At 42.8% G+C, this 20558-nt stretch overlaps 1 protein-coding gene across 2 annotated transcripts in view; it reads left to right on the forward strand.

Moving 5' to 3' along the window:
* ABCB6 (ATP binding cassette subfamily B member 6 (LAN blood group)) overlaps positions 1–20497 on the forward strand; it is a 44461-nt gene extending 23964 nt beyond the window's left edge. For both annotated transcript variants that reach the window (XM_081321817.1, XM_081321818.1), the window contains exons 8-20: positions 1559–1668; positions 1974–2039; positions 3213–3338; positions 6416–6492; positions 8173–8236; positions 9674–9759; positions 10209–10266; positions 10475–10579; positions 13380–13554; positions 15085–15197; positions 16201–16295; positions 17823–17891; positions 19715–20497. In XM_081321817.1, coding sequence (XP_081177943.1) covers positions 1559–1668; positions 1974–2039; positions 3213–3338; positions 6416–6492; positions 8173–8236; positions 9674–9759; positions 10209–10266; positions 10475–10579; positions 13380–13554; positions 15085–15197; positions 16201–16295; positions 17823–17891; positions 19715–19973 — 1403 coding nt within the window. In that variant the 3' untranslated portion in view covers positions 19974–20497. The remainder of the gene's footprint in view (positions 1–1558; positions 1669–1973; positions 2040–3212; positions 3339–6415; positions 6493–8172; positions 8237–9673; positions 9760–10208; positions 10267–10474; positions 10580–13379; positions 13555–15084; positions 15198–16200; positions 16296–17822; positions 17892–19714) is intronic.
* Positions 20498–20558: the final 61 nt, after the last annotated feature.

The following is a 20558-nucleotide window of genomic DNA, read 5'->3' on the forward strand; positions in this document are numbered from 1 at the left end:
AAGCTTGCATGAAATCCTCTTTCGCCAGTCAGAGTAGAAGGCCCCATTTAGCTACTCTCATTCCTAAATGGGAAATGGAAACAAAATGAGGAAAATGAACAAAATGGGGAGGAGAAAGGTTTTGTTCTTATCTTAAAATAAAACTGTCCCATTCAGAATGCTTGTTTAAAGTGCTTTAATGGATTTTCTTCATATGGGACAAAAGTCAAAAACCTTACGACTGTGCAAACATAGGAAACAATGAGAAATGTAAATGAAAGGTGCCCATGACTTTCTGTATTTCATCCAACAGCCACAAAAAAAGGTGCAGGAGTAGTTCATTGCTACTTGACCAGCAAATCTAAAAAAAACTTGGCTCAAATTAAATCCCCATTTCACACAATGGCATCCTTAGTGTGCCTTGTGCAAACAACATGAGTGCAGCAACAAGTAGTGGCTACAATGCATTGGCTTCTGAATAGATCATAAAAGTAGAGCAACATCAAAAACAGACATTTGGCCGGCAATTTATGTCTGTTGCATATGCATGGAATACTTTTGCAATTGGCTATCTGCAACGCAAGTAACATAATTTTTGGAAATCTGCCCCAAAAGGAAAAAAAGTCAGGGACAATATCATAACGTTAACATTGACTTTCCCAGAGCAAATACGTTTTTAAAAATAAACAAGGAGCAATCGTTTTCTTGTCTAAACTCTTATTTTTTAAGAAAAAAAGCAATCTTTTTCTTATCTTGTTACTTGCCCTCAGCCCCACCTTCTTTACTGAACTATCTCATACTATTGACTGCAGAAGTGGAACATTCCTGTTTTATTAATTAACATAGTCTAAGCCTCCATAGTTATAGGGTTTTCTTTATTTAAAAAAATGGATAGTTGAACACTCAGGCAAAGTGAGAGAAAATGTCTCATTTTCTCTTGAACTCAAGACAGAATTTGGTACAAAGGGATACCTATTTCAAGATCAGAACAATTTGCACATCCCTATATCGGAGATGTGGGGACGCGGTGGCTCAGTGGGTTAGGACGCTGAGCTTGTCGATCAGAAGGTCGGCAGTTTGGCGGGTCGAATCCCGAGTGCCGCGTAACAGTGAGCGCCTGTTACTCGTCCCAGCTTCTGCCAACCTAGCAGTTCGAAAGCACGTAAAAATGCAAGTAGAAAAATAGGGACCACTCTGGTGGGAAGGTAACAGCGTTCCGTGCGCCTTTGGCATCTAGTCATGCCGGCCACATGACCATGGAGACGTCCTCGGACAAGCGCTGGCTCTTCGGCTTTGAAACGGAGATGAGCACTGGCCCCTAGAGTCGGAAACGACTAGCACGCATGTGCGGGGGAACCTTTACCTTTACCTTTTTGTATCGGAGATACCACTGCTTATTTGTTGTTCAGCTATCTTTATCAGGGTGAAAGAAATAATTTTAATTTTAAAAAATGCTTTTCTTTTTGCCACTTTTTGAATAGTCTTGGTTATGAGTTGAAATGGAAAGAATCAGAAGATATTTCTGATAAGCCGGTGTGAATTGGCTATAGTGATAGTTGGCCTGTCTTTTTCCATGTAGCACTGACTATAATACTGACTGAGTGGCGAACAAAGTACCGCCGTGATATGAATCTTCGTGACAATGATGCCAAGGCTCGAGCTGTTGACTCCCTTCTCAACTTTGAAACGGTACCTAGGGCCCCCACTGACCATAACTGATGGGTGGGAATAGGGAATACAAGGAGTTAGCAGCAAACCATTCGGGCTGACTTTTTCCCCCTGCATTGCTTGAAATTGCTTCAGTTTCAGGTTTTTGCTTAGAGGAGGAAGAGCTTTCCACTTTGATCTAACGCTCATCACCACCACCACCACCCCACCCAGGTTCAGTGAATATATCTTGTTTGTCAAGAGTTAACTTAGAATGAAAGTTGGGTGACTTAAGAGTAGGGAACGTCATTTTTGTACTGACCAGTCCCTGGTTTGGTTTGTTGCAGGTGAAGTATTACAATGCAGAGGACTATGAGGCTAGACGCTTCAATGATGCCATTATGAAGTATCAGGTATAGAAGGATCTTTATGCAATGTTTGGATTTGTTTCTTTCATGTCTGTTATAATGCACTATTGGGGTTTTTTTGTTAGTCTGTTTCCCTTCAGTATTAGCAGAGACGGAGGGAGAGAGGTCTGTCTGTCTATCTATCTGTCTATCTATCTATCTATCTATCTATCTATCTATCTATCTATCTATCTATCTATCTATCTATCTATCTATCTATCTATCCATCCTGTGTTTGTGTTCATACGTGCAGTAATTTGGAAGGGAAAAAATAATTCCATTTTCTTGGGGAAAGATGTGGAAAGTGTTGCACATAAGCATCTAGAAAAGGAATCAGTAAGAACATCATAACAAGGGAGATTAAGACACGGCAAACCGGAGAGGTTTCCTGGGATTTTGTAACACTGACATGTTTGTTAAAGATTATTCCCTCCATCTTCTAGTAAATAGTAGGTAGTCCTCGACTTAACGATCACAACTGAGTCCCAAATTTCAGTTCTTAAGTGAACGTTGCCTCATTTTATGACTTTCCTTGCCACAGTTGTTAAATGAATCGCTGCAGTTAAGTTACTAAGTTGTTAAGCAAGTCTGGTTTCCCCATTGACCTTGTTTGTCAGAGGTCTCAAAAAGTGATCACATGACCGCAGGACATTGCAACCGTCATAAATATGAACCATTTGCCACGCATCTGATCACATGACTACAGGGATGCTTCAATGGTTGTGTGAAAAACCGTCATAAGTCACTTTTTTCAGTGCCATTGTAACTTCGAACGATCACTAAACAAATAGTAGTAAGTTGAGGACTACCTTTAGCTGCTCAGATGCTGCCCAAACTGTGCAGACATAGTCAAGCAAAGCCATGGCAGGATTTTCTGTTGTGGAGAGTTTGGATAGACTCAAAAAGGCCCTTTATAAGTTTAATTAGTTCTGTCCTATAAATAGGAGAATCAGTATATCCAGAGGAGAGAAATATTCTAGAAAACCATTAGTTGGCTGATCTAAATTGTTTGGTAGTAGGACAAAGAAAACATAACTTATCCATTCCTGGATGCCTCATTGGTCTGTTATGTAGAGGCTAGGGTACAAATTCTGTTGGAACAATTTCTGTGGATTGTAGAGTTTTTCAGGATTGCTTTGTACAGCTCTTGATATATTTTTTTTCCTTTTCTTTTGGTAGGTTGCAGAATGGAAAGTGAATGCATCTCTGGGCCTGTTAAATCAGACACAGAATCTGGTGATTGGTGTGGGGCTGCTGGCTGGATCCCTCCTATGTGCTTCTTATGTGACAAAGAAAAAGCTCAATGTAAGTTCTCGCTGACTGCATGCTGTAGGTGGTTTGGGTTTCTCTTTGTATGGAGAATCTGAAACAAGAACCAGTCTACAACTCATCCTTACTGTTGAGGCCCCTCCAGATGAAGCATCAGGCTTTGTGAATGATTTGCCATGAGTTAAAAAGTTTTTTAGACCATTTCAACGCACCTTTACAAAATTTAGTAATGTTTTAGAAATTTCTGTAGTGGAACACTGAGCTGTTCCACATATTCCTGCTTGCAAATGACATTTGCAAACTGGACATTCATGAAATTGCTCCTGGAAATACAGCAGCTCCGGGTTTCTCTGCATAATACTTACTAGAACTCTTGCAATGAGGTACAGAGTCCCATGAGAAGCAGGAAGACTCTAGTAATTAAATAGGTGGAAGAACTTGCCAGACAAAAATATGAAAGAAGTTGCTGAATGCAGTGGTGGGATTCAAATATGTGAACAACCGGCTCTCTGTGTGGATGCCACTTCCAGAAGTCCATTCTGGGCCTGGGCGACAAAAAATTAGCTACCGGTTCTGCTGAACTGGTACGAACCGGCTGAATCCCACCACTGGCTGAATGTCTTTAAATTTAGTTGTGAGACATGATGGCCGATGGACAAAAGCCTTTGTAGTATTCTATAAACTACTGTTTTCTGAATTTAAGACAGTGAGATCTGAAGGTAAGTCTCTGGTCATGCTGAGAAAAATGGGTAGCCCAGGGTGGAGAAGATTAAAACCAAACCAACTGGAGAATTGGACCTCTGAGAACAAAAGCTATTGTAAACAAGAGGCCAAGCTGGAAAAGATTTGTCACCAATTAAGAGATCTAAGCAGAAGAGTGGGTTGGGCCTCACCAAATGGGAGCTGGTTTCCACAAACATCAGAAGAAAGAGATCAGGATGTTTGGGGTTTGTACTCCAGATGTGAAAACAAATTCCCCACATGGAGTCCAATCTGAGGGACAGGAGGCACTTTTTAAAATCAGAGGAGGTAATGGCAAAGTGAAGCCATAAAAATGTAATATGGCTAGCACTTTCACATCTAAAGGAAAAAGGTGTCAGGTATGAATTACAGGCAAACTGAACTTGATTAAAGGCTAATTAAAACAAAATTAAAAACCTGGGAATTACTGAACCACGTTGCTGCAATTAATTTTTGCTGCAGGGAATGCTGCAGGTATAACAGTTTCACCATCAGTCTAGTCTGAAATGTCATTTGGGGTTCCAGGAAGGAATTATTTTACTTCTCCTCCCCCCTCTGAAAAACATTACTAAGTGGTACTTCTTGTAACCTGTGCTTCTTCTGGGATCTGATCATTGACCATGCTGGGTTGGAGTTGCTTACGGCATCTGTCTTATTTACCTATTTACTTACATAGCCGCTCATCTCACTTACATGACTCTAAGTAGTGTACAAAGTTAAAAAGTCTTTACTTCCATGCATGAATAATTTTCAACCTGATTTCCACTTGTGCTAGACCAGTGATGGCGAACCTATGGCACGCGTGCCAGAGGCATCACTCAGGCCGCCGGCATCTCGGGCAGGTCCATTAGACCACTGTTGGCACCTGGAGCAACAGCCCCGCCCAGCACAAAGGAGGCAAAGCGGCCGGCTAGCAAGCTCGAGTAGAGGTGGTAGAGCACGCCCCCATGCGCTCGCTGGCCTCTGTGTGCGGGGGCCGACGGTGTCAGGCAGCAGTCGCCCCTGCCTCGCCTTGCCTTGCCCTGCAGCAATAGCACCCCCACCCTACCCCCTGCCTCACCCTGCAGGAAAAGCCTCTTGTCCACCGCCCCACCCACCAGAGATCCATGGATCTCCCCCAATCCTGCCCAGCCCTCACGGGCGTCCCCCACATGAACAACATCAAGGTGGTCATGCCCACCCCGGCCGTGCCCACCCAGTCTGCCATGACCACCGCAGCCTCACCCGCCCAGTGGGCCATGCTCCACCTGCCCCCCCACCTCCTGAGGGCACCACAATGCTGAGGCGGCCCTGGCACTTTGCGATAAATAAGTGGGTTTGGGTTTGCGGTTTGGGCACTCGGTCTCTAAAAGGTTCTCCATCACTGTGTTAGACTATAGCCTGAGTGTCACTGGAATTTTAATTTACACCTCAGCTCTAGATGAAAATTCACACATTTCCTCTATTTTTCTCAAATTTCTTCACAGAGAAAAGTAGCAAGCGGGGGAAAAATTGCTAGCCTAAACTGTTCCCTAATATGAGACATATAACCTCCATCTGCAATCTAAAAGATTTAGAACAAAAACTTAAGGTTGATTTAACTGGTAAATACCTTCCTTCCTTCCTTCCTTCCTTCCTCCCTCCCTCCCTCCCTCCCTCCCTCCCTCCCTTCCTTCCTTAGGCTGCCATATGGATTTGATAAGCAAGGGAAATGTTTGCTTTATCCTTTTTCTTTCATATTTATCCGCATATGTATCGACAACAGATTGAGAGGTGTAGCTTTGATCATATATAGAAAGGCAATGCATTAAACTGCCCCAAATATGAATCTTGGTCCTTCAAATTAGCTCTGTGTTGGAACACACAGAAATCTACCATTTAATTGATGGGAGGAGAAGACAGAAAAATTGTCTTACCTTGATCTACAAAGAACTCAGCCTCTGAAGTCTTGTTCTGGACCTCTTACTTCAAGGCTGGATTAGTGGAAGATATGTAAGTCATTCTGTAATAGGCTTATACATTCAAAGGGGGGCTTATTCTTTTTTTAATGAACACAGAGCAGAAATGTATATATTTGCACATGCTTTCATCTCAGGTCAATCACTCTGCTTCAATAGAACATTTGATGTTTGAATTTCTATTCTCTGAACATAAATAGGACATTTTCTCTTGATTTTTTAAAATGTCGAATATCTCAAACTTATAATCCTCTGCTTAAGTTAAAAATGTCACTTTCATTGAACAAAAGACAAGGAAAGTAGAGCTAATAGGGTTCTTGGACACTTGACCTTCAGGATTCATCATGTGAATCTGCATTTGAAAACTCCCCATTCGATGTATGGAAGGAACAATTGTTATTGCAAAAATGGATTTATTCTTTCTATTTCCTCCAGGTGGGCGATTATGTTCTCTTTGGCACATACATTATTCAGCTGTATACTCCACTGAATTGGTTCGGCACATATTACAGGTAATTTCATTGCTAGGCTACTTTTTTGTATATTTATTAGCCATTTGGGGGTGATACAAAGAGAAGTGGGTAGATGAACTTGGAGAGGTAAACTGGGTTTATACTGTTATTTGCTTTACAGCCTGCTCCAATCAGAGAAGCATATCTTATTTCTCAGATTTCAATTTCCTTATAACAAGAAAAGAACTATTAATCTGAATGTAGCTTGCCGATCAGAAGGTCGGCAGTTTGGCGGGTCGAATCCCAAGTGCCACGTAACAAAGTGAGCGCCTGTTACTTGTCCCAGCTTCTGCCAACCTAGCAGTTCGAAAGCACGTAAAAAATGCAAGTAGAAAAATAGGGACCACTACGGTGGGAAGGTAACAGCGTTCCGTGCACCTTTGGCATCTAGTCATGCCGGCCACATGACCACGGAGACGTCCTCGGACAAGCGCTGGCTCTTCGGCTTTGAAACGGAGATGAGCACCGGCCCCTAGAGTCAGAAACGACTAGCACACATGTGCGGGGGGACCTTTACCTTTAATAATAATACCGGTACCTGTACCAGGAATAAACAGAGGGGACCGGGTTAGATGAGCACCTTAGAGGGAACGGTGTAAGAATTCAGGATGCATTCAGGCTTTTTGTTTTTGTTGACAAATTTATATAGCCACCCAGCTCACAAAACAAGCAACTCTTGTTACGTTCACCCTACTAAAAAAAAAAACACCCTTTCCAGCAATGTTTCCCCACCATTACTCTAAAGACAAAAGCTGAATGAAAAATGTTGCTAATCTACCGTACTTCAGATTACCTGGCAGTTGGTAGCAGTCTGTTTTGTGCCCATCATGACTCTTGTGAATAGCATTTGTCTAACACTTTCACAGAGACTGACAGCAAATAGAAATGTATCCATTTCTGAAATGCCTGAGGTAAAAGAGGAATTAGTCTAATTGCTGAAATACAGACTTTATTTTAAAATTTAAGAATACAATAACAGAGTTTGTTAATCTTGTAGGAAAGGAAGCTCATCAGAATACAGTATATTGCAAGCAAGGTTGGATCCTTGCCTTGAGTTAAAAGACAATTTAAGTACAAATGAATGTTTCCCTTGTATGCAATTTCAGCTTTTTTTTTACACTGGGCTCATTGTTTAATCAACATGAGGAAAAATCTTGATAATTAACAAAATATAAAGTTGGATAACTAGTTATCAAAAGTTAGTTATTGAAAAGTAATCATGTCATAGAAAGGTATTAAGTAATATATTATGTTTTATTCAAGTACACATATTTTCTTATATTAATTCCTTTCGCATGAATAATTCTACAAATCCAGCAATGAAAGGAATTATTAAAATTTCTCATGCCTAGAAAGCTGAGCTCAGACTTAAAAAATAAAATGCAGCTGTAGGAATTATATGTCTATTTATTAAAAAAAAAGTTTGTTGCTTGTAATCATTTAAGTCGCCCTCTCCTTTACACTTCTCCTATCAAAGATATTTTTAAAAAGGTGTGAGATGATTTACTAGGTGAACATGTGTTAAAGTTCTGGGAGTGATGGGGTTTGTGTTCAGGCTTAAGGTACAAAAGATTGCTGTATTTGAATATAAGTATTTGTCTGCTTCACTCCATTTACTTTTCTGAAACCTTCATAACTTGGTTACTTTGGTGCAATGGAGCTTCTGCTTTTTCTTTCCAGAATGATCCAGTCCTCATTTATTGACATGGAGAATATGTTTGAGCTCTTCAGTGAGGAACAGGAGGTAAGGCAGATCATACCTGTGAAGAATCTGTGCATCAGATTATAGTGGATCAGTTTATTTTCCCTTCCTTGAGCATTATAACCCATAGATTATAAACAACAGGTAATTGTTGCGTAATGACCCTATCTGGGACTGGAATTTCTGTCACTAAATAAAGCAGTCCTTAAAAGACATCCCATGATGGCACTACTTAGCGATGGCAGTTTAATTTAGCCTTTCCCAACCTGATGCCACTCAGAATGCAGAATGCAGCCGCGCGAGTTGTATTGGGAGTCTCCAGATACTCCCATGTTACACCTTTGCTCCGCGAGCTGCATTGGCTGCCGGTTGCCCTCCGGGTGAGATTCAAGGTGTTGGTAATGACTTACAAAGCCCTACATGGCATGGGTCCGGATTACCTACGGCAACACCTGCGGCCGGCATCAACTTCCCTCCATCCAGTGCGCTCCCACAGAGAGGGCCTCCTCAGGGTGCCTCCGATCAAAGAATGTCGACCGGTGGCCCCTAGGGGGAGGGCGTTCTCTGTGGGCGCGCCAGACCTGTGGAACCGCTTGCCGGTCGAGCTCCGGATGGCCCCCGACCTTCGCTCCTTCCGGCGGGATCTAAAAACTTATTTATTTGAGCAATCCGGCCTGGTTTGATGGGTTTGGGGGTTGGGGTCTTAACATGGTTTTTAATTATTGTATATATTGGGCATAATATTTAATTATTTTTTAACTTTTGTACTTTGTTTTTTAATATTTATTGCCCTGTACACCGCCCTGAGTCCTTCGGGAGAAGGGCGGTATAAAAATTTAATAAATAAATAAACTGGGACTACATTCCAAAAGTGGCCTGAACCTCCTAGTTGAAAGTTCTAGGAGCTGGAAGTCTCTGCATCAATGATGGACACAAATTGGAGAGAACCTGATTAACTTAGCTACTGCTAAGCTTGTAAGCCGCCCTGAGTCTTCGGAGAAGGGCGGGATATAAATGGAATTAAAAATAAAAAAAAACTTTCAGGATGTACCTTAGTTTGGCCACTATTGTAACTATATTTTTTTTAATAGCCAGATTTGAGTTGGCCAGGAGCCAAATGGCATTTTCCATTTTCAGACTGATAATTTTTAGTCATAACGCTGGCAATGAGATATGTTACCATTAGAATCTCTAACTGACCCTCTCCAGTGTGTGTCTCTGGAACGTACAAATGTGAGGTTCCAGATCAGACTTTTGTACGGTGGTGGCAACTGTCCAGGACTTCCCAAAGAAACCTTTGTTATCATCTGCTATCTAGCTTTTATTATTGGAACTGCTTACCTCAGGAATGGCATCTCTGTACTATAAATGGCTTCCAAGAGCAACTTCTTGGCCACTGGGGCAAATCTTCCTTCCTCTGCCAACTTAGCTAGTCAGGATCTTAATACAGGAGATGTTACGGATGTTTTTAACTTGTAGGTGAAGGACGAACCAGGGGCTGGAGATCTTCGATTTCTTGCAGGACGTGTGGAATTTGAAAATGTCCATTTTGGCTACACGGATGGGTAAGTAGAGAAGGAAAAAGTATTGATGGTGACAATGGTGCATGTTAAATCTGAGAAAGAAGGGTTGAACAGTCTAGGATAATGATGGTGAAAATATGAGTCTCATTAAAGCTTTCCAACTCTGGATGAGTTAAAAGCTCAGTAAAAAACATGTTTTGTATTTCCCTTCTGAATTATGACAAGTGAGAATAGTTGCTTGGGGAATTGGTAAAGTAGTTCAAAAACCTTTCTTTTATCTGTCTCTTAACCCTCTTAACCTAGGTTGCTTCTGTGGAGCAACCATGGTCATTGTTATTCAAACTATTCCGCCGCGTCCCCAGCAAACTGGAGGAAGTCTGTCTCTGGAACAGAGGAGGGCACCGTGGGCGGGAGGTCTCCCTAGGTTGCTTCAGGAGAGCAGTGAAGTTTGAAAGATGGCTGACTGCTCTCTTTTGTTGTTCTCCACACAGAAAGGAAATTTTACATGATGTTTCCTTTACCGTAATGCCTGGACAAACTCTAGCACTGGTAAGGAGATAGAAATGGCTCTGCTGCGAGCAATTATCTACTGTAATCGTACAGTACTTTCTTTTGTCTCCCATCTGGTAGGACTGGTGACAGGCCCTAAGCAAGGGGCCAAAAACAAATGTTGAAACTTTAGCCTCCCTACTTTCCATTTCTTCCCATAGGATTAATTCATAGGGACACTTTGCTCTCTCTCTCCCTTTCCCTCCAGGTGGGACCCTCTGGGTCAGGAAAAAGTACCATTGTCCGCCTGCTATTCCGCTTTTATGACGTGTGGGGAGGCTGCATACGAATAGATGGGCAGGATATCTCTAAGGTATTTATTTAATTTATTTATTTAATTTAATTTGTATACCGCCCTTCTCCCGAAGGACTCAGGGCGGTGTACAGGGCAATAAATACCAAAAATACAAAATACAAAAGTTAAAAACAAATTAAACAATTGTGCCTGAATACAATAAATTAATTAAAAAAGTAATTAAAACCCCAAACCCATCAGGCCAGGCCGGCTTGTTCAAATAAATAAGTTTTTAGATCACGTCGGAAGGAGCGCAGGTCGGGAGCCATCCAGAGCTCAACCGGTAAACGGTTCCAAAGATCTGGTGTGTCCACAGAGAACGCCCTCCCCCTGGGGGCCATCAATTGGTATTCTCTGACCGGTGGCACCCTAAGGAGGCCCTCTCTGTGGGAGCGCACTGGACGGAGGGAAGTTGACGCCGGCCGCAGGTGCTCCCTTAGGTACTCCGGACCCATGCCATGTAGGGCTTTATAGGTCATCACCAGCACCTTGAATCTCACCCGGAAGGCAACTGGAAGCCAATGCAGCTCACGGAGCAAAGGTGTAACATGGGAGTATCGGGAGACCCCCCAACACAACTCGCGCGGCTGCATTCTGCACCAGTTGGAGCCTCCGAGTGGTCCTCAAGGGCAGCCCCATGTAGAAAGCATTGCAGTAGTCTAACCGAGAGGTCACGAGCGCATGAGTGACTGTACGCAAGGCATCCCGGTCTAAATAGGGCCGCAACTGGCGCACCAGGCGAACCTGGTAACAAACCCACTGGGAAGTATTGATAATAGAAGGCTCACCCATCCTGGATGAAGGCATGGAGAAGGTTCATTTAAAAAGGAGCGGGGTGGGAGGAGGACGGGAAGTGTATCCTAAAATCTTGTCTAGAATAAATTACGAGTTTCAGCCTAACCTTACTTGCCATGGCTTCTGTACACTTCTCAGCATTACTGTGTTGGGAGCAGTCAGCAGAGGAATATAGCTCAATATCTCCTTCTGGGATCTCTATTGAGACTGGTGTTTTTAACTGATCAAGAGTCTCAGTACGCCAAATTGTTTGAGATGATTAAAGCAGTTGGAGGGTTTTTTTGAAGAATTTTACATCAAAATGCTAACTAAACAGCTAGGAAATACCATGAAATGTTAGGATAAATAGATTTGAGGGCGGGGGAAAAAATCTGCCTCTGACAGCACAAATGTAAAGAAATGCAATCTGTCAGAGGAAAACAAGCCTAGGTACTGAGGAGTTTTTGATCACACAAGGGATAGCAGCACAGGAGCGGTTTAAAGTCGGGGAGGTGAGGAACCATTGTTTGACAAGAATTCGTTCGACAAGAAAGTTATATAGGTAGTTTTATCTCTCACGTGCATTCTGTCTATGTGAAGTCAAAGTAAAAATAGGGGAATATTTTGGTTACCCCTGCTTTATGGTCCAGAAGATGAATGGCTGTACAAGTGAAAAACTGGCTCTCCAGAAAACTAAAAATGTAACTCCGAGTGGCCCTGTCCAGTGGCAAAAGATGTCTATTAAGAATACTCTGAGGTCCAGAGGTGCCATACCCCTGCTATACGGTGTGATCCCATTGATAGAACCAAGTTGGCATAACCTTTTGCATGTGTTATATACCCTCTTATGCTTCTCCTCTCAGAGCTCCTCAAGACTTAATGACACAACCCAGCTGCTTATTGCTTGTTCATGTTTATTGCCCCAGCAACAGACATATGATTCCATTTAAAGGTAGATTAAAGGTTTGTGCTCAGCAGGCCTCCACTTCTCCTGTGGCCACCCAAGCTCCCTGGGAAAGGACTACGGGGTATCTGAGGGAGATTGTTAGATGGCCCATAGTCTTTGGGAGATCAGCGTGGGAGGGTATCACAGGACAGCTGGTTCTTTCATGTCTGCTAGAGCTGTTTGGTGTCTGTTCTTATTCTGATTCTACAAATCCATCCTCTTAATTTTCTCTCCGTTACTCCCTGTGGTTATACCTTTCCTTAAGGATCTATCTCATTTATCAGATCTGTTCTGGTTACTGGAATCAATGTCTAGGAAGCAATGGAATGAGATATGGATAAAATGGCATCTAGAGATAAGAGGACAAAAATAGTTGAGGCTAGTTAAAAGATACATAATTTCCTACCGTGTACATGTTCACAACACAGTGTCCCACGGGCATTTTTTAATCTTGCTAGTCAAGCCATTTTCCATAGAATTTGTCGTATTATAATGAAACTCCCCAGAGATTATTGAGCCTGTCCAGTATCCATTGTTTGGGATGGTTTCTGGTTCAAAGTGCCTGCAGTAGACAGAAAAAAAAGCAGCAGTCATTTGCATTCCTTCATTTTCTGCCTCCCCTTGTATTCATCAAAGCGACTTAAAAAAGGTGAGCTACTGCCCCGAAGGTTATTATGAAGCTGGGCTGAGACAATAGTCATACAATGCATTCTGCAAGCTGAGAACATTAAGGATTGAAGTATTCGGAGAATGTTCAGGTTATCTTAAGCAGGGCTTACTTCAAACAGATACCTTCCAGATCGATTGGACCTTCACTTTCAGCCCATAAAAAGAGTACATGGTTGGGGAAGGCTGCTTTGAAATGCCAACTCTCTGAATTGTAGTACTCTGGGCTTTCCGAATTGGTGTCATTTGGGGTTCCCTCGCCTCAGTGCAGAATGGGAAGCCCTGATAAATCATAGTGACTTTAGCCTTTATCCTGAAGCCAACTATCCATCAGACTGGTGGGTGTGTGAAAATGACATCTATATTCTAAGCCATAACCTAGGTGAAACTGTACAGTTTCTCACTTCATCCTCCATCTGCTCACATCCACAGGCAAAGCAGGTCTCCGTGCGTTCCCATATTGGTGTAGTGCCTCAGGACACTGTCCTTTTCAATGATACCATTTGCAACAACATCCGATATGGTCGTATTGATGCTACCAATGAAGAGGTTATGGAGGCTGCCATGACTGCTAATATCCATGATCGCATCCTCACATTCCCTGATGGTAAGGACTTCCTCTACTTCATCTACCAGTTTGCCATAAAGCTTGTATTCTACCCCCTGTACCGTTGTGAGATCTCATGTGATTATCCTGGGATGGTCTGCTTGATAGTTGAGCACAGGACTCAGATTCAGCCCTTAATTTCTGCAGTAGGGAAAGATTCCAAACTGAAGCCATTGACAAGTCTGTAGGTCTGTGCAAATAGTAGCAATCTACATTTTGAGATGCTGTGCGGTGGGGGAGCAGGACTGTTCTTGATCTGTGTGGACCAATAATCTGATTTGGCACTCCCTTTGTTCTTATCTGAACTAATCTAAATGAGCCTTTATTATTTGTTTGTTTGTTTGTTTGACTTGTACATCACCTAAATGCCGTCAACTTTGAGTGGCTCACAAAATAAAAACCAACAACAATATTCAATCCAGTTTAAAAAACAAGTTGGCAAACTCAGCCAATGTGTAAATTCTACAAGATGCTCCAACTATCCCAGCCTAAAACCAAAGCTTGATAGGTCTTTTAAGACCATCCAGAATACCATCAGGGTGGGAGTTACTCTGATCTCCAGGGAAATTCATTCTAGAGGGCAGACACTGCAGTAGAGCTGGCAGGCTTTCAGGTCCCATTAAGTGGCGCCATTTGTTCGAAGGAACCCACAGCACGCCAGCCCTGTTGGATTGAACCAGTTGAGCAGATAATAGGAGAGACAGGTGGTCCTTCAAGTAACCAGGCTCTGTGTGTTGAACAGTAATTCCTATCATTTTTATCCAGCCCATTTACTGTGGGTATGGATGTTGTAGGTTGGCCTATCTGAGAAGTCAGATGGGAAAAGTTGACCAACAGTTGCCAAAATTGAGGGGCCTCACCCTATCCCACCAGTCCTCTAAGACCATTTGATGAATGAGATCTTGACTAGTGAGAGAAATGAGATTGGCCTCCATGTCCCAGTTTGCAAAGCCATCCTATTTCCTTTTCATATTTTTAAGTGACCTGCTTAGGAAATGATGGAATTTTTAAGAATGTCTACTGCAACACCAAATATTCTTTGTTAGTAAACCTGGATGGTGCTACTGCTGCTAGAAATAGACATAAAGATTTAAAATGCTGTGCCCAATTAGGTAGGTGGATGGATGGATGGATGGATGGATGGATAGATAGATAGATAGATAGATAGATAGATAGATAGATAGATAGATAGATAGATAGATAGATAGATAGATAGATGGATGGATGGATGGATGGATGGATGGATGGATGGATGGATGGATGGATGGATGGATGGATAGATAGATAGATAGATAGATAGATAGATAGATAGATAGATAGATAGATAGATAGATAGATAGATAGATAGATAGATAGATAACCTTTATTGTCATTTTTACTGTGGGCACAATGGCACACATTAAAAATTAAATTTAGTTGCTTGCTCTCAAAGTGTACACGTACATAGTTAGCAGAAAGCAGCAATTTGTATCTCAGAGGCTTTCTTTTTTTACATACTGTTTTACTTTCCTCTGTGCTTATTCCTGAAAGGTTATGATACGCAGGTTGGTGAGCGAGGTCTGAAGCTGAGTGGTGGGGAAAAACAGCGAGTTGCTATTGCCCGCACTATCTTGAAGAACCCTGACATCATCTTATTTGATGAGGTAACGGGGGAGAAGTATTATCTTAATATCTGTCTCAGTCCCAGAGAAGGCCCATCCATTCATTAGAGAGAACAAACTATTGGATATGGAATATTTGATGAGGGGAGAACAGAAGAATCAAGTTTAACATCCCGTGGAGTAGCCTAGAAAAGCACACGATTGGCTGGAATCCTGGCTAGAAGCATTCCACATTGCAACCATGTGTGTGGCAAGTATACAAGTAGTCTTTGAGTTACAAGGGTAATGAAGCCTGTCCATCATGATTGTAACTCATGATGATCACCCACATGATTGACCCAATTTTATGACCTTTTTTGCAACAAGCATTAAACAAACACCACAGTCATTAAGTGAACCAGTGCTTCACTATGAACATGGATTTGCTAAATAAATGCTGGGTTGGGTTTTTTTTTTGCAAAACCAATGTAAAAGGTTACGTAACTGAGATGCTGCAAACAGCCATCAATGTGGCCCTGTTGCTGAGCACCCAAAGTGCAGTCATGATGGGCCGGCGGCGGGGGGACAACCCTCAGAACTTTAAATTTGGATCATAGGTACCTCCAGGAAGGTCCATCATAACTTTGAAAAGTCGTTAAGGGACTGGTCATAAATCAAGTATTACTTGTACTTTTATCTCTTTGTTTCCCACATCCAAGTTACCTTTGCATTTTACCCTTCCGTGCCTTTTTTTTTAAACAAAACCTGAATTCTGGGAGCATTTGGGAGGAGGACAATATCACAAATTCTGTCTTTACAACTATGTTTTTCTTCCCTGTTCCCCACACCATTTATAACCTGTTCCTGAGTAGTTCTCCCCACAATAACAATAGTAGAGAACTACAAAGAGCATCTCTCAGCCCTTTACCATGGTACCAAAACAATATGGATTGCTTATAGGTACTAATATGGCAGTGACTTGACACTAAAAAGGAGGTTCAGAGTCCATTACCTTCTATATCCCACCGCCCCACTTTGCTCTGCTACAATGTGCTGACTCTTACAGGCAACATCAGCTCTGGACACTAAAACGGAGAGAAAAATCCAGTCATCGCTGGCTAAAGTATGTGCCAATCGCACCACCATTATTGTGGCCCACAGGTAAGATGAATTGTCATTTCATAGGAGTTTAAATGGAACCAACTGCCAGTTGAGCTCCGGATGGCATCAGACCTCCGAACCTTCCGCCGCGGGCTGAAGACCCACTTATTTGAGTTAGCTGGTCTGGCCTGATGGGGAATATGGGTTTTTAAATTGGTGTTTTTTAGTATTTTATTATTGTTTTTTAACTGGGCACTGGTTTAATTTCTTTTTAACTTTTGTATCGTTATTTATATATGCCCTGTGAACCGCCCTGAGTCCCTAGGGAGAAGGGCGGTATAGAAATCAAATAAAACTAAACTAAACTAAACTAAACTAAATAAGAGGTTTTAAGCATAACCCTAGCTAAAGGAAAACTCTTCTCCTTCCGCAAAGAGGGTCAAACGCTTGCCTTGACTTTTGTGCTTGTTTCTAATCGATTCTCATTCCGTTTGGTGAGTAAGAATTTTCTTTCTTTATTTCTTTCTTTATTTAATTGACTTTATATACCGCCCTATTCCCGAAGGACTCAGGGCGGTTTACAGAGCGAATTAAAACAATACAAATAAATACAATTAAAATAGAATTAAATTAAGACTTCCCATTTGACTAGAATTTTTGTCAAAGGGGAAGAGAATTTTAGAGAATTTCTCATAAATGGACTGTGACAGTTTGAATTATATGTATCCAAGAGATACGTGCGGGTGTCTGCTTTCTATTTTACCTTTTTCCTATATTACGATTAGATTCCAGAGCATCTGGACAGGGCATCACAGAGGAATTTACTTCAGGGATGAGTCCTGCCCTTAAGAAACGCAGTTTAGCAGAGAATTGCCAAAGGCCCCTTATATTGAGTTGTGTTCTTTTGCTTCGTCTTTGTTGCATCCTGCATCACAGGAAATCACCAGGTAACCTCTGGTGATTTCCTTGGCTTTTCACCAATTTGCTGCTGCTCTCCCCTTTTCTCAAGATATTAGTCATGAAGGTTATGAAGACAAAAATTATGGACAGTCAGGGCTCACACCTGAATGCTCTTACATGTGGCTGAATTAGCACCATAGGATCGGGAATGGCTAGAAATCCAATATTGTTCTGGACATCTTAAGATAGCCTTGCTGAATATTAAATATTCTACTCATTACACTGAGCTGAGGTGGCGCAGTGGTTAGTATTGCAGGCTAACTCTGCCCACTGCTAGGAGTCCAGTCCTGACCAGTTCAAAATTAACTCAGCTTTCCATCTTCCCAAGGTCAGTAAAATAAGGATCCACGTTGTTGGGGGCAATATGCTGACTCTGTAAACCAGTTAGAGAGGGCTGTAAAAGCACTGTGAAGCAGTATATAATTCTAAGTGCTATTGCTGTTGCTATGTTGTACATCTACCACTCTTAAAAACATTTTGTGATGGCATCATCCTTGTATAGTTCTTTCCCCAGAGACAGATTACATCTGAGATGACAAACTGTGTACATGTCATGTATTGTATGTTAATGACAGCTGTCAAACTTTACACACTGGTTTCTAAGTAATAATTGTTTGTCCTTTATAGGTTATCAACCATAGTTAAGGCTGATCATATTCTTGTTATCCGGGACGGCTGTGTGGTAGAGCGTGGAAGGTAAACAAATGTAAAAAACTCAGAGATTTAAAGAGACCGTGACAACCGCTTTTCTCGTGTTTAGAAAGCCAATTTCTAGGAAAAGAGGAAGTGAACCCTTATATCAGGGGTGTCAACCTGCCAGCCCGTGGGCCAGACACGTCAACAAGGAAACCGTGCCCACCCCATTGCCAGCAATGGGGGGAAAGTTCCGTGATGTCATGTGACGTCGCGAGTTTGACATGTCTGCCCTATATTCTCCCCACTTTACTTCCCACCAAACCAGTATTAACAGAAGTGTGGATTTCCCCATTTTAAAATAAAACAGTGGAATCATGGCAATAGGACAATTATTGTTGTTGCTTCTAATACTACCATAGGTTACTTTGCCAAAAGGTTAGTTTGAGACCGTCAAATCAGAAGTGGAGTATTAGCCCCAAATACAAATTATAGGTCAACCCTGCTCAGCACCATCCTTATTTATCCCCCATCCAAATCATGGTGCTGTTTTCTGGGCATTGATTCCACACACACCCCACACACACACATACTTCAATAGAGGCCGCAAGTGAAACCCATTTGTTGGGATTTTTCCATGTGAAAATCTCCTTCTGAAGCCCCAGTGTGTGGATCGGTTTCAGTCTATCAAAGGACCCCCCCTGCCTCTTTTTGCATGTGATAGCAACAGGAGAGGTGAAAGATCTGCACTGGTCTGGGTGGAGGGAAGGGAGGGGAGAAGCAGGGCAGGGTGCAGAGAAGAGAGCTGCCTTTCCCTTCCCTGCCCTTTGCTCTCCAGAGACCAGCAAGCGCAGGTAATTGCTATCCCCGTGTGAGGGCAGTGACTTTACTGGCCTCACTCCCAAGGCAAGGTAAGAGGATTGCTCCGAGGCAGTGATTGTCATTCTGACATGTTGTTTGTTGTTAGTTGCGAAGTCGTGTCCGACCCATTGCGACCCCATGGACAACGTTCCTCCAGGCCTTCCTGTCCTCTACCATCTTTTGGAGTCCATTTAAGCTCATGCCTACTGCTTCAGTGACTCCATCCAGCCACCTCATTCTCTGTCGTCCCCTTCTTCTCTTGCCCTCAATCTTTTGCAGCATTAGGCTCTTCTCCAGTGAGTCCTTCCTTCTCATTAGGTGGCCAAAGTATTTGAGTTTCAGCTTCAGGATCTGGCCTTCTAAAGAGCAGTCAGGGTTGATCTCCTCTAGGACTGACCGGTTTGATTGCCTTGCAGTCCAAGGGACTTGCAGGAGTCTTCTCCAGCACCATAGTTCAAAGGCCTCAATTCTTTGGCGCTCAGCCTTTCTTATGGTCCAACTTTCACAGCCATACACTGCAACTGGGAAAACTGTGGCCTTGACTATTTGCACTTTTGTTGGCAGGGTGATGTCTCTGCTTTTTAGTGTGCTGTCTAGATTTGCCGTGGCTTTCCTCCCCAGGAGCAAGCGTCTTTTTAATTTCTTGGCTGCAGTCCCCGTCTGCAGTGATCTTGGAGCCCAGGAAAATAAAATCTGTCACCATTCTGACATACCTTCCTCCTATTCCAAGGATGGAGAAGAGTACTGTACAAGCTTGGAGGAGGAGAGGTTGAGCTCTTCTTGTAACTCCCTAGATTTCCTGCTTATCCCCTCCATCACCAAACCTGCTGACAAATTTCCAGACTGGGAAAGCTGTCACAGCTTGTGACAAAAGGACGGGCTTTACAGGAGGGTGGGAGTGTGCTGTGGGATACAGATACGTGATACAGTGTTGGGGAAGTTCCGCTGCGAAAGTCCAGAGCAACGTAAGTGAGGAATGTGCTTTCTGGGGAGCCTTCTGAATTAACTTCTGCTGCATTTTGCAGGCATGATCAACTGCTAAATAAAGGGGGCCTCTACTCTGACATGTGGGCTCAACAAGGAAGTGAGATGCCTAGTGGCTCAGACATTGGCAGCAAGGTCAGCCTATCAAAAGCCAGCCCTGAGGAATTAAGCAGTGCGGAGGATGAACCTGAGGATAAACCTGAACCCGAAACTCAGGATAAACCCGAAACTCAAGATGAACCCGAAACTCATGATGAACCTGAAGAGGAACAGGAGCCCGAAGAGGAGGATGAATCATAGCCAAGCAACTTAAAAGAACCCCAGAAGGTCTCCCGCGCGATGGAGCTTCAAGCTAAAGAGGGAGCTGCTACCTTACCCTGGACATTTGTGATGGCTTCTCGCACACTGGGAAAGCTCTGGCCCCTAGAACATTTAGCAGAACCACCAAGGTGGTCATGGAAATCAAATTGAGAGGAAGCATAGACTCTGTTATTCTTAGCCTGCTCGTAGCAATGGGACAACACAAGAGTTGTCCTACAAGCTGCCGTCAGGTGCAAAATATGTTGCTTGGTGATCCAGAACTCCTTGTCAGTGAAGGGGAGCGGCGGGGACCAGGGCCATTTTGCCCTACCACCGTTATCACGGGCAAATGTCTTCCTTCACAAGACGAACTGGGTAGGTGGGGAGGGGAAAATACTTACAGCTTGTAGGTATTGTCAGCGCTGTGTATGGAACCAGAGGAAGCCTCAGGGTAAGGAGGCGCATTTTCATAAGTTCTGATTTTGAAATGTCTGTTGGATTTTCATAAACTCTTTTCAGATCAATTTGCAGATTGCATTTATTTCAGTCTCACTGGTTAAAAAGAAAGGACTAGGTCAGGGGTAG

The sequence above is a fragment of the Vipera berus genome (genome assembly GCF_964194415.1).
Source record: "Vipera berus genome assembly, chromosome: 1".
In the NCBI taxonomy this organism is placed as follows: Eukaryota; Metazoa; Chordata; class Lepidosauria; order Squamata; family Viperidae; genus Vipera; species Vipera berus.